We start from the raw sequence: 13968 nt of genomic DNA on the forward strand, positions 1-13968 counted from the left end.
TTGCAACATTTTCTAAATTAATCAGTGGGTCATATGATACCACAATATTCTAACTGAGCTTCTGCCCAATCGAACAGTGAAATTCATTTATATCATACACACTGATTGGTATTTCAATATCTCTGCTCTTTTTGGTACTATTTCTCAAATCATTCATGATATACCAACTTTCTTTCATTTTATTGTGTGAGTTATCAATTCTATTTTTTTAAGTAAATTTCTTTAGCAAGTTTAATGATATTCCTATAAATATAATCTAGTAATTATTCAAATATAAATTAAAGTAAGGATTATCAGTGAATTTCCGCAGATGGTGTAAAGAGCGAAGATTTTTTGACGAAATTTCAATTCTTTGCGTCATCCAAGGCTGTTTATTTTTGTTTTGATCTTTTGAACAGGAAATAAAACAAGAAAAGGATCATTTTCGGATAATATGTTTTTCCAGTCAAGTTCAAGACGACTTAATATTTTCCTCTCCTTTCTCCAACAAGTATTACATTTTTCTTGGTCTTCAATTGTATTCGATTGTTTTCTGTAACGTTTCAAAAACACATGTTTCACAAATTTTACTGCAAGTGGTTCGCTGTGTAATGGAAATTTCAATTTGTTCAACAATTCCTACATTTTGTAGAGCTAATCAGGAAATCTATAGGAGGAAACATCACGTGAAAAATTACTGCATTATCTCCAACTTCCGCAGGATACATAAACCATGTTCATGACACATTTCCCTATCAATTGTCAAGATTGCATGTGCAACGTAATATAGGACGCGGTTCCATGCAATAAAATTGCAGACAATTACATAGAAAGATTGCACCCATGTGATAATTAAAATTTGCCCATTGTGAGTAATTGGTTGACAATAATTATAATGATGCGACAGTCAAGTTATAATTAGATATTTCTGTATGTTGCTCTGCATGCGATTCCTATTATTCACTAGTTCAATTATCACAGCCTTCGATTTCTGGTGTTTAATGACACCATCATTTCCATGCAATTATTGGGTTTTTTCGTGACGGCAGAGGCAATTTTTCATGTGTCAGATTTCTATCGTTTATCTTATGGGAACCGCCATATTTAATGATGATGGTTACCGTATTGTTTCTTTTGAGAATCTGATGGCATTGCTAATGAACCTTCAGCTCTACAAAATATCAAATCATTCACAACTGAGTTCGACCAAGATTGGAAGTTGCGACTTCAATGGATACTGAAATAATTATCGGTAAATTTCTAAAAAAAGGTTTCTCATTAGAGTCAGAAGTGTGAAGAGGAAACTGTGTTCTGGAAGAAGATATCTATACTTATACATACATACATACTCATACAAATAATATTGGAACTGAAAGATAAAGATTTCCAATATGATTCATTCAGTAAACCTAACTTACATGGATTAACCGACAACGCTTCTAAGACAACAATGCGATATTCAAACTACTGCGCGAAGTTAAAATGTCTATACAGGAGGTCATTCAGCGCGGTGTATATAACCACAAACCACAACAGCACACAAATACGCTCAGGCGTAGGCGCATCGGTGTCAACAAGCAATTGTAAAAGGAAGAAAACACCTCAATTTGCGTTTTGCAAATGAAACCAAACACGTTTCCAACTAGCGGTGAATTCAGCCAGAAAGGCAATCACTATATCAAACAGGTAACAATAATCAAAAGGGCAAACAATTATTTAAATAACTCAGTATTACACAAATATTCAAATAAACCAATTTTGGTTTGCGTGCTCCTTTTGGGCCACCCGGTATATGGTGTTAGGCAACTCCGTAGTTCGACGGAGGTGGATCACTCTGTAGTACAGCGGGGAGTTTGTCAACAAGGTGTTCTATACTCCAGGAAAAAAAACCCTGGCCATGGGGTTTTCTATACGTTTCTTCGTGTGCGGTGCTCTGCACGGAAGTCCTACTGAGACTTGATGAGTGACTAAAGGCCTTCTGTTTCTTATGAATCTGATTTCGGAAATCCTTCCACCTGGCGCAATGAGTTCGGTAACCACCACAAATCCTCGAAAGAGTTTGAGTTTCAGACTGCAAATATCCACACCAAAATGACCAATCAGTCTTCCACTATACAATCCTGACTTGTGGAAATAATTCCCGTGAAGGATGGCAAAAATACAAGCATATATAGGGTATAAGCCAGTCATATGGTACACTTGAACTCTCAACCAAGCTCAACGAAGGTCAACCCCGAAATCCGAGAGACTGCCATATCTGACAGCTATCCAGTTGTTGCCACAGTGTGTCCAATCTACGCTACAAGCACCAAGGGGCGTTGTGCACAACATCATAAATCTATCAATTACTCCACAGCTACTCGAGACATCATCAACAAGTCCATGACCCATCAAAACTCCTTCTCAAAGCAATGCAACCCTAAACAACCCTTGACAATTTGAGTAACCGATCAATCCCTCACCCGTGAACAACTGTAGAACTAGTTCGGTGTAGGTCGTCGGAACGACATTGCGAATGTTCGGCAGAATGTCAGTATGAGCAGATGTCAACCAACAGCTGTCTCTTAACCTGGTTATTGAATGTTTACAAAAATATTGACTCCAACCTATTTTCAACTATTTATTGATCCTTATTCATGCCATGGAATAGAAACATATAAGGTAAGTCCCACATCTTTCCCATTCAGGACGAATATTTGAACATTCATATTATGCAGAATATTTACCGAATATATCAAACAGTATTCAGAAAATTTTTGAAAATTTTCTAAGAATATTCATGAGAAAAAATTTACGGATATTAATTTGACCTCGTGTGGTATTAGGTAAGAAAATTCCACACCAAATTGTGGTGGAAAACCCAATATTTTCAAAATTTAGGCAATTTTTTAGGCCTTCAAATTGGTAATTTCTACTGATTGTCGTTGCATGGGAATACCGTTTCAAGATAGAAACTACAAGTGGTGAGAATTGTTTTCTTTTGCGTTGTTATTGATGTGGGTTATGCGCGGTTTAATGGTATACAATTCATAACCAGCGTCAGCAAGCATCAATCATAGCATCAAACAAACTCGCGTTTTATTACAATAAAGAATATTGCACAGCCAGTAAAACCAACAAAATTCTTTGTTTAAAAAATGAATCGATTTAAAAATCATACTATTTGCAAAATATACGTAAAATCGTACCATGACTTATATACTCGCATTAATAAAGGATTGTGGCTCCTACTTGAAGAAAGAAAATTTATTTCGAATTGTCCACGAATATTTGCATCTAAACTACGGAAAATTGAAAGAAGTGAATGAGAAAAAGGTGAATAAATTAGTATCTAAATATTATAAATATTTTATTAGACATTAGACACTTAATTGAAAACATTCAAAGTCCTGCATTTTCGTCATTAAGAAGAGAGAAGGTTTCCAAATAATATAGAAAACATCTTTGCTCTGTAATTAAAATGTATCTAAACTGAATATTGTGTGAACAAATAAAAACCAAAAATGATCTGTTATTGTAAACGTCAAATAATTTCCAGTATAATTCAGAATTCGCGATTGGTATCCCACGAGAAAAAAATTTCCACTGAAATACCTCCTTTGCTATGGTGATTTGTCAATATAATGTATTTTGATTGGTTCAAAATTACCCGACTAGGAATTCGATAATTCAGTAGATTGGGGGCAATTTTGACATTTATTGCTCACGTCCAAAATAGTTGTTGCAAAAACAAGGTTTTTTATTGTTTCTACCAATATCTTTATCGACTTTACCGCTTCAACTGTAAAAACAAGCACCCATCTCGTTGTTTTGGTGGAATGACCAGTGCTACGTTTGTTGAAGATAAATGGAACAACCAAAAACACGATAGTTTCACAGAACGCTAGAGGCAATGGACGTCGTTTAGTGGGTTCCCGAACCGTCACTAATTGCAGGTGTCATACACGTTTGGAAGACCTCCGTCAATTACGACCTCAAAAATGTTTAATTAAATGCATTTCCCGTTGTAATACCATTTTTGATCTGATATCTGCCGCCTGGTGGACATTTTATTTTCCGTTGGAGTAGCTGGAATAGAGATAACGTTCACGAAACCGCGATTGTTGAAAGAATGGAAACAAGAGTTTGTTGTCGTTGGAAAAGGTTGAAGAAGAATTATTACATGCATGATTCAAATCTATGAACTCGTTGGAAAATGAAATTGATGACAAATGATAGCATAAAGCATTTTTTCAAGCGATCTAAATTACTGAAACGAATGAAATAACAGCTGAGAATATAACATCAATTCTGAAACAATGAGTTATTCACACCTACCTATTTAATGAAAATCGTTATTATTGATTATAATGCAATATTGTACTCTTTTACAACCTGTAGTTTTTTTTGGAAAATGAAAATAGGTAATGGTTAACTTCATTGAATTCACCAACATATGGAAAAGTTTATTTTGTTCGTTATTCCCCCAACAAGATTTTAAGAAAACTATAGAAACATCATGAGTACAATATTGAATTGAATTCATCGATAACTATGGCGAAAGCAGAAAAGAAATTCTACTACTCCGGACTCCCATTGTCTAATGATTCTGATATGATTTGGAATCTATGAAAAAGCAATCAATTATTTCAGGCAATGAAACGTGAAATGAGACTACAATAAAACTATTAAAGTAGTCAAGACAAAAGATGGTCTCAGAATAAGAGGAAAGGAAAATGAACATGAGTAAAAATGTAAACAATTAACAAAAAAAGGTTTCAAACCAAAAGATACTTCACAACGTTTCGATAGTTAGTATCCACAATAGTCTTCAGGTGATAGCTGGACTATTTCTCCAAAAGATGACTGTTCATAGGTCATTTGAGTGATTTCTCCTATCGCTTCCTCCCTCTCTCTGCTTTGCCGGTTTAGTGTACTTAACCGTTTTTCCACTTGATCACAGGTTTCCATATGTTGCGGATCTCTACGCTAGCTTGACTGAATGAATCTTTGGACAACATATATACAGCTTCTTTGAACTTTCTCTTAAACCAGTGTTCTTTCTTCTGGATGATCTCAGCGTGAGACTATTTGATGTTATGATGATGAATGACCCGAACGTGCTCTCCTATTCTCAATTTGCTGGTTTCTTCTCGCTTTTTATTTCTCTTGTGCTTTCAATGGCCTCTTAGTTCCACCGATACAAGATTCGCCGTACTCACAGGCTCACAGGGTATCTGGTCTAAGAATGGCAAGTCATTGTGGGCTGTTTTCCCCATTGTGGTGCCACGTCTAAATATTTCTATTGCGAAAAACTACCTATAGGATTGGTGGTTAACCAATATATGTCAATGTCCTATGACTCTATTATCGTTACTTGAAGTAGAATAGACTTTATAAACGGCTAGTTTTTGTAGATTTTTGGTATCAATTGTGTAGATAATATCTACTTACCACCAGCAGTGGTTTCAAACCATTCTCGAAAAAAGTTGTGGAACTGCAATCTTTCCTGAAGCGAAAATCAGATAATTATACGCCAGAGGAATCAAAAATTTTAAACGAGAACGGGACATTCCAGAAAGTGATTCAGATTAAAAAAGAAAAAAATCATTGTAACAAAATAACAATTTTCAAAACTAGGCTTTGACAACTATTTACTGTTTTATCATCATTATTTATACTTTTATCAATTGATTTATAAATATTTTTCCAGTTGGTAATAATTTTTTTGTCGAGTTTGGTAAGAAAATAAACACAGGAAGTTCAAAAACAAGCATGATAATGTCAAATTTGTTAAACGTGCGTCGTGTAGAATATTGCAGTTTTGGTATTTGGCAGAAGTGCTTGTGTTGGACGAAAACATTTGGAATAACATCAAAAAAGTTTTTTTTTGCAGAATTTTCTGAAAATTCACACAAAAAATTGAAATTGTAACGCAGAACTTTGAACTGAGGTAAAAAGGCCAAACTTCCAGTTCACCCTGATAAGTTATTGAGTAAATTCAATATATTTTCAATATAACAAAATAAGTTATGTATCAGTAACTCGTCCTAATAGCCTGGGAAATTGTACAAACTATTCGGAGGCCAAAATATGTCTCCTTCTTCCAAATTGAAAGAATCAAATATAAGATGCGGATAAATAATGCACAATTCAGATTCAACGTTTAGAACATAATGGTGGCATTTGACACATGGGCCAGAACTTGTACCATCCTACTATTTGATTTTAGAAATACTGATAGTAGTAAAGTTGGTAACATTTTTCGCTACCACTGATCTTTTTCAAATTTTTTTTCTGGTCTTTGCTTCCTTGCGATTAGGCGCCGTAAACCCTGCCATCTCATGACATCACTATCAAATAAAATGCACTCTCATTTACGAACTTTCGCACGCCACTGGGTTTCGTTAAGGCACCTAAGTTGGCAACGCACGTGTACCACTCCACGACCACCTGATTACAGGAACTTTCGTGGTGTTAGGTTGTCGTCCCGCGATAGTTATCGTCAACATGGCATCGAGCGAATTGACATTGGAACAAATCCACAGTTTCTTGTTAGAAAAAGGTGGAAAAGTGAAAAATCGCGAGGCAGTGCGTTACTTTAAGAGTTACCTGACAGATCCTGCATCGAAAGGTATTTCAATCTCCCAATTACACGGTTTATATCGCTAGAAACGGGCTTTGTTTACATTGTGTTGTTCGACTACCTGTGGAATGATTCATCTTATTTGAATATTTGTGGGTAATGTACACTTTGAGTGAATATCAAATACATGAATATCGTTCAGTTGAAGTATTTTGCTTCTGAAACTGGAGATAGTTTTGTCGTATTCACTGTCATTAGCAATGAGATCATCACATAACCTATAGGTTATGTTATTGTTTTTGAGCTACTTTTGAAAAAGTAATATTCATTACGTTAATTATCAGTTTTTAAAGGTCAATAGTTAATTTCGAACTCTAGAACCATATTAATTAAAAATAACAGTTAATCTTCCCACATTATCGTAAGGTAAGTGATAGTTCTTGTACCCAGTGGCGTGCTGAAGGATAGGAGGTGAAAGCTTAATAAATCGTTTGACAGTACATTCCAAGATGAAGATAGAGAGTACATTAGAATAAACAAATATGCTTTTTTCGAATCAGATAGGCAAGATCAGATTTTTTTTGTAAATTTTAGAATACCTAATTAATGATCCTTCCACAAACCGAAGCTAAGTATTTGTCATATATCTGCTCTGATTTTTTTCTTGATTGAGTATAGGCAAGAGCGCAAATGGCTCTCAAAACTGAACTGAATCATAATCAACATTTCCTCATTTCTATTGCAGATAAAATGCTCTCCGAAAGTGTGACCCTGCTTTCTTCATCATCTGATTTGAAGATCAAAAAATGTAAACTTTCACGGCCGAATGTACCTGTATGAAAGCTATTTTCCAGGTTTTTCGATCGTTGCAAGTTTTCAAGCCAGATGTTTCGTCTACTGTTTCTGTCCAGAAAAACGGGTAACCATACTTCTTTTCGTGGTTTCAATGTAGGTTCTCTGCTAAGAATGGCTGACCTTAGACTTTGATTTGATGGTTTTTGTTGGCCTAAATATTGGTTTCACGTCGTGTTTCTCTAAGATACTCCCAATCCGGTCTGTAGCATTTTTAACATAGGAACAAGAAGCTTTTTCTTCGACCAGCTTTGCTGGGGTTAGACGTTCTTTCTCCTGAGTCGTATGTCCCACCCAAATTCTTCTTCGCTGTGGTGGTGTGGTCTTCCTCAAAAAGACCCTCAGATGGCCTCTCATTTGTTGGTGCCCTCTCTTTTGTTGGTTTTGTGGCTGGTGGTTGAAGTTTTTGTTCAGGTGTCTGTCTGTCTGTGTTGGCTTTCTGTACACTCTGTGGCCCTATGTACCATCTTCACGTAAGTTCACAAAAAAATCCAAGTAGGCTAGAGTCCCTTGGATTTCAGTTATTTAAGTAAAGTCTGACATCTGAAAGTTGATGAATTTTACCGATGAATACATGAAAAGGCGTAAATCTGTTTCATTTTTAACCATTTTAGATCTTCTCACATCATGATCCAATAATGTGTTCTATTCAGACTATCTCTTTATCTACAAACGTTTGTGGTCTATCATACCATGTCATTAGCACATAAGAAAATGGTGATTTGATTAACAAAACTGAAAAGAAATCTGTTGTACTAAGAATGGAAAACAGAAAGCAGGAGAACACTTTTTTCAAGTAAATCGCCTCTTATGTGAATATTTTTTTTCCAGAAGAGAATCGACAACGGTTCAAAACGTTCGTGAACAAAATCGCTACCACTCGGTTGGAAGGAGACGAAAAAATCCTAGTACTCAAACCAAAATATATCTCCACCTCAAACCCACCTCCGTCTCCATCTTTTTCCCCTTTGACATATCCCCCTCATTGCGACCCTAGAAATTCCATCGGTATTCCAGTATCCCCATCACATTCCCTGAATGAGTCGTTGGTTTCTTCATCGCCTAGACAGCCTCCTCCTTATAGACCGCCACCACCGGTCAATGCAAGTTCAAATTCTTTGGATACATTGTCAATGGACTCCATGTCATCTCTTGGTGATGCCCCTCCACAAGTGAGTAGAATTGAAGTTTTCTCTACAGCTCAGCCTGCTAGTTTTAATTTAATTTACTGTATTTCACCGAGGGAGAACCATCTAGACAAAATTTGACATGACTCGAACACTCGAATATTTAAGGACTCGGTATATTCTGTTGTCAGAGATTCACGGAAATTGTTTCCCCTCGTTTTCAAATTTCTCATCGAACTATCCTCATTAATTGAGTTAGGATTACTAACTGATAAATACTTCACAAATTTTTCAAGGCGCCACCAAGGGAAAGAAGACGAGACTCCGACAGGTCGAAGTCTGTTGTGGACGAGTCTACGCCGAAGAAAGCAAATATCGAGCCGAGTCCAAACGAAGACGTGCAAACTGTCAGCGTCAAAGAACGGACTCAGAAATTCAATAGATTAGCTTCTGTTGACGATGAACTGAGTCCGCGTCAGCCGAAGTCTGCAGAGAAAGAAAACCGAAGACCTAACTGGGTAAGTGAACGTTGTCAATTCTCCGCCTCAGTATTTTGCTTTGCTTTCAAAATGTTTTTTTTCTTCGGGAATGCTGTCGCAATAAAGTGTAACCTCAATAATTTTTTTGCGATCGTGAAATAAAATTCGTCTCAACAATTCAGTAGTTTTATTGTTCTTCAATTTTCGATGAAATGAAAAAAAAAATCAACTCGTCAAACATCAAACCTAAACATGTATAGTAAAAGCTCAACAAATGAAATCAGAACTCGTGGTCCAAGGTCTCATCTTCTAGTCTGAGCCACTGAACTGTTATCAAATAACAATCCTAAGGAAGTGAAGGCGTTTTACTTAGAGGCCATCTATGGGATCTGCACAAGACTAAACCAGGAATATGAAAATGAACTTCGATATGGACTTCCGAACGAAATTCGTCTTATATCTTTCAATGTAGCATTCACCATGGGTAGATGAAAAAAAGCTCAAAAGTTTGAATCCAGCACCAGGCAGCGACGTTTCTATCTGCCAAGATCTCATCGGTGATTTTCAGCTGAGCCACGAAACTGTTTCAAAAGGACGAGCCTAAGAAAGTAAAGACTATGGGGAGTCCCGTTTATTTTTTGATTGAGTCTTTTGTCTGGAAAACTACTATATTTTTTTCTGTCATTTCACATTTTTCCTATTGTTACCAATTCGATAAATTTAATGCTTTGAGTAAAACCCCGTTCTGTCACAGTTAATCTTCGGATGTTATGTCATTTTCCTTTGGATGCCCCGGGAAGTTTATTTTAATCAGGATTACACAGAACGGAGAGGTTTCTCTACCGTCCGTCCTCAGTCATTTTTAATATTTTTTCTAAACAACTCAGTGAATTAGTCGCCTGATTATGAGGTTAACGTAGCATAGAACATCGATTCCCAAATGTGCAGCTTTCTCCTTTCATGCCTACCAAACTAATCACGATGAATCTCGGAAAAGTGTTTTTAAATCTCGACAGCGCCATGATTGATGATATTTAAATTCGAACTATTAACTCACAAATCAACATAGTCATTCAGCTACGGGCAGATTTGTTCAAAATGCCTAATTGAATAACTTAGTTCAATACGTTATGCTCCAGTGAAAATGGTCTAAAGTTGCGAGTATGAAAATCGATGTTTTTTTCAATCTCAAGCAAAAAAAACAGAACGTTATGTATGCGATCATAGTTGAATAAAAAATTAGGTTATCATCAGAACAATCAATATCACCTCCAAAATAACGTATTGATCAAATTTAAGAAATTTCAATAGTTATGGAAACCAACCGCCTTAAAACATAATACCGCCATCTTAGTAAAGGTTGCACCAGAATTCTGACTAAAAGTGAATTGCGAAATACACTAAATCTGACTAACTAGAGTCGATGACATCTATCCTAATGAATAAGGCCTTCTATGGGATCAACAGAAGAGCAAATCCATGATTACCAAAGATAAACCAGACGGTCTCTTTTACTGCCGCTTTCACTGCAGCTATAATGGCTGGCCAATGGACAAAAGCTATGTTATAGTGAAATTCTTCCAACTAGCAATGATTGGTATGATATATTGAGTATTAGGACTTTGAAAGAAGTGTTATTATCGAGACGTGTGATTTTCATCCAAATCTAGTTAGATAGGTTAGATTGATAAGGGAGCTGGTTCACAGCCTATTTCACTGCGACCTCTGCAGATCTGTTGTGATGGTCCTTGGTTTTCAGAGCTCATTCTTTAGCTGGATCTCTTCAGCAAAACTCTGAAGCCTCGACATTGGCTCCATCATATAGATTATAGCCCCTGGTTCCTCATTCCCAGATGCTACCGTTTAGAATTCACATAGCACGTATAGTGCGGTGTCTTCTCTACTGGCATCACCTGCATGGAGTTTCTTCCACCAGACCCATAGTGTCCGTATGTTTCATGAGTCGTCAATGCCCCGTTAGTAGACCTACCACTACCCTGGCAACGCTGCGGTTGTGGTTTAGCAGGTCTTCCGTGAATTTGGGCGGGAGTTCCTTTATGAACTTTTTCGTTGGATTATTTCCTGGAAGTTCGTTCCACTTATTCAGTGTTTTGGGTAGGGTAACCCTGTTGGGCGAACGTAGCTCATTGATACGCTAAGACATCTTCTTTCTACAAGTCACGAAAAGTCTAAAACGGAGCTTAGCGCCTAAATTGCCGCCTGGGTGTTGATTAAGATGGCATCAACTGTTTTGTTTTCAATCTTCTTCATGAGCAATTCTCTTACGCAGTGATCGAAACCGGCAACTTCTGCCTGAAACACTGTAGCGGTCTGTCCCAGGTTGAGTCCGATTCTCGTCTGAGCTCTAATTTCGTATACTTGTTTGCTGGTCCTTTCTCGTTCTTGGATTTTTGAGCCGTCCGTATATGAAGTTTCCTCCGCTTCAACTGGTGGGCCATTTTTCCAGTACTTGGTATGATAGATTTGAAGCTTTTATAGAAAATACTCCGAGACTGTATTCCCAGTATTGGATCTGCCTTCAATTCGTTGAACAGTTTCAGTTTTTCTTTCCCGTGCGACTAGCCGATCGGAGGCCAAGCAGAACCTCAATAGCTGCAGTTTTGGGGTCGTTCTCATGGTCCCCATGACACTCAGACTTTACAACTTTTGAATGGCACTCAGTAGCCTAGTCGACCTCGATTGCCTCATTTTTGTTCACCATGTTACGGCATCAGGTGTTTTAATAGATGTCAGTACCATAGTGTCATTTTTGGGTTCAGTTCCCAGTTTTTTCCACACATTCTTCTGTAGATTCTCAGGGTAATCCTGCCCTAATGGCCTGGGAATCTGCAGAAGAATGTGTGGAATCTGGGAATCTGTAATATTGTCAGCTAGACCACCATACATATTTTTTACGACATAACTACTAGTTATCGGCAGAACGGATTTTTCTGTAATTCTTCTAGTTCGTTCTATTTCCAGACTTGACGTTTCTCTCACGATTCTCTTCATCGCACCAAAAAAAAAATTTAATCATCTGAACCATCAATCAACACTTTTCTCCGCTTCTCTATTGTCGTTCTCCTCTCTCGTCCTTTTTTTTTCTATCTCATTGCTTCAGCAGCATTCCTTTGATCTGTTTTACGCTCTTGTTTCTCTTCTTCTTTTCATCTCTTTCATTCTTTGTTCATCTGTTTTCTTGTAGTTCCTGTTTGTTATTCATTTTCATTCTCATACTTCCCAATCTCTTTTGTCTCCTGTCTGGTTCTTGTTTTTACTTTTCCTTCCTTTTGCATTTCTTGTCGTCCTAGGCACATTTTCTCGTTTTCTCTTCTTCTTTTCCTTCCGAACAACTGCTGAATCGTTGATAGGAATATGTAAATAAGCAGCTCCAGAGGTCTCATGACTGTCAATTCAATATTTTCTTCGTATTGCTCTTTCCATAGTTGTTTCGGAGTTGATCCATAGACAACTATCGACCAACATCCAATTTTTTCTTTCTAACTTTCCTGGAGTATAATGGTACTCTGTGCGGTATGCTGGTACGCATCGTGAATGTTGTTCTTTCGCATGTAATCATCGCTAAGAGTACACCTTACGAATCCGATAACGTATCTTCGGATGACTAATGATTCGACAGAACGACAAGAATGTGTTCGTCATTCTCATTTAGTTTTTTCGATGACGATGTTTATTTATCCCTGCTGCGAACACAAATTGGTTTGCGAGACACCACGTGCCCATTCTTTGGTTAACTGACAGCCCGTTGCGGTGATGTACATTTTATCTGGGAAGGTAATTTTGATGTTTGGAACTGACCCGATTTTTGTTTACTATGCACACAATTATTACACCATCAGCACGAAAAAACTTGAAACTTTGATCTTGTTCTAGTTGAATGTTGATCTTGAAAAATTAGGCTACCCAATTTTTTTCAAGGACAATACACAAGCACTACTGGAAAATCCTCAAGGCGATCCAAGGACCCTTGTGTTACTGGTAGAATTGTGGATTTTGTAAAGTTTTGACCAACAGCTTCAGCTACCGACCAGTAGGATCTAGACCCGTTATTCTCTATGACATTCAGAAGGTTATACTTAACAAATATTCCAAAAAAATTCTGCCCCCTTCCAAACTATGAATCCCTTCTGCAGCCACAGAAAAATCATTCGAGTTGGCAACAGGGTTATGTTTGTATACGTCTTCGTCCCACAAACAATGAGGTCCTTTATATTTCGTACGGCCATGTACGGTGACTGGCGATTTTCTAATTGAATCACGAGGTGAAAACAAAAAATGAGTTTTCGGTTATTGATGTTTAACATCTTGACAACATAGAACCATGATGAACTGCCACTCATTTGGTGGCACGTAGAATGTTTTTCTGCTTCAGACGATTATTGCATTATTGTTAGATGTATGTTGGTATTCGTGTAATTGAGTTTCATCTTGATATTGTCGCTAGCTGAATATTTTTCTGTACAAATTCTGTGTTTGAGGTGTTCAATTCTTCAGTTTGGTAATCAACCTCTTGAAAATGGAAATTCGTGTTCTCTGACAGAGCTGAATTACCCGAAAATTCCACTGCACCTTCAATACTGTTGTGGTGAAAAACGATATGCTTGCTTGTTTCCATGTTCATTCAAGCAAAAAGAGTTATCATCAGTAAACAAAGGTTTCTGATGAATTAAGAGTTTAGATTAGTTGCAATTGGCCCACCAAACCCTATTTTATGGATGATGCAGAGGAACCTGATCAAAAATTAGTTCTGGATCGTCTTTCTACAAGGTTCCCAGTTCCCTATCGGTAGAGTTTTCCGATGGATTGGAAGTCATCATCAATTTCATTTTTTGCTACCACCAAAATTCGTCTAGATTAGCTGCAATTGGCTAACCAAACCCTCACTCATGAATGATGTAGTGGTACCTGGAACAAACTACTTCTGGATTGTTTTCAAATAAGACAA

The 13968-nt window shown here is 37.1% G+C and overlaps 1 protein-coding gene across 4 annotated transcripts in view; it reads left to right on the forward strand.

Annotated features, from left to right (window-relative positions):
- Nucleotides 1–6431: 6431 nt before the first annotated feature.
- sowah (ankyrin repeat domain family member sosondowah) overlaps nucleotides 6432–13968 on the forward strand; it is a 164375-nt gene continuing 156838 nt past the window's right edge. For all 4 annotated transcript variants that reach the window (XM_074176543.1, XM_074176545.1, XM_074176546.1 and 1 more), the window contains exons 1-3: nucleotides 6432–6592; nucleotides 8228–8568; nucleotides 8820–9041. In XM_074176543.1, the coding sequence (XP_074032644.1) occupies nucleotides 6469–6592; nucleotides 8228–8568; nucleotides 8820–9041 (687 nt within the window). In that variant the 5' untranslated portion in view covers nucleotides 6432–6468. The remainder of the gene's footprint in view (nucleotides 6593–8227; nucleotides 8569–8819; nucleotides 9042–13968) is intronic.

The sequence above is a fragment of the Leptinotarsa decemlineata genome, unplaced genomic scaffold (genome assembly GCF_025532065.1).
Source record: "Leptinotarsa decemlineata unplaced genomic scaffold, Ldec_3_MD MMD2_tig00001719_RagTag_RagTag, whole genome shotgun sequence".
NCBI classification, from domain to species: Eukaryota; Metazoa; Arthropoda; class Insecta; order Coleoptera; family Chrysomelidae; genus Leptinotarsa; species Leptinotarsa decemlineata.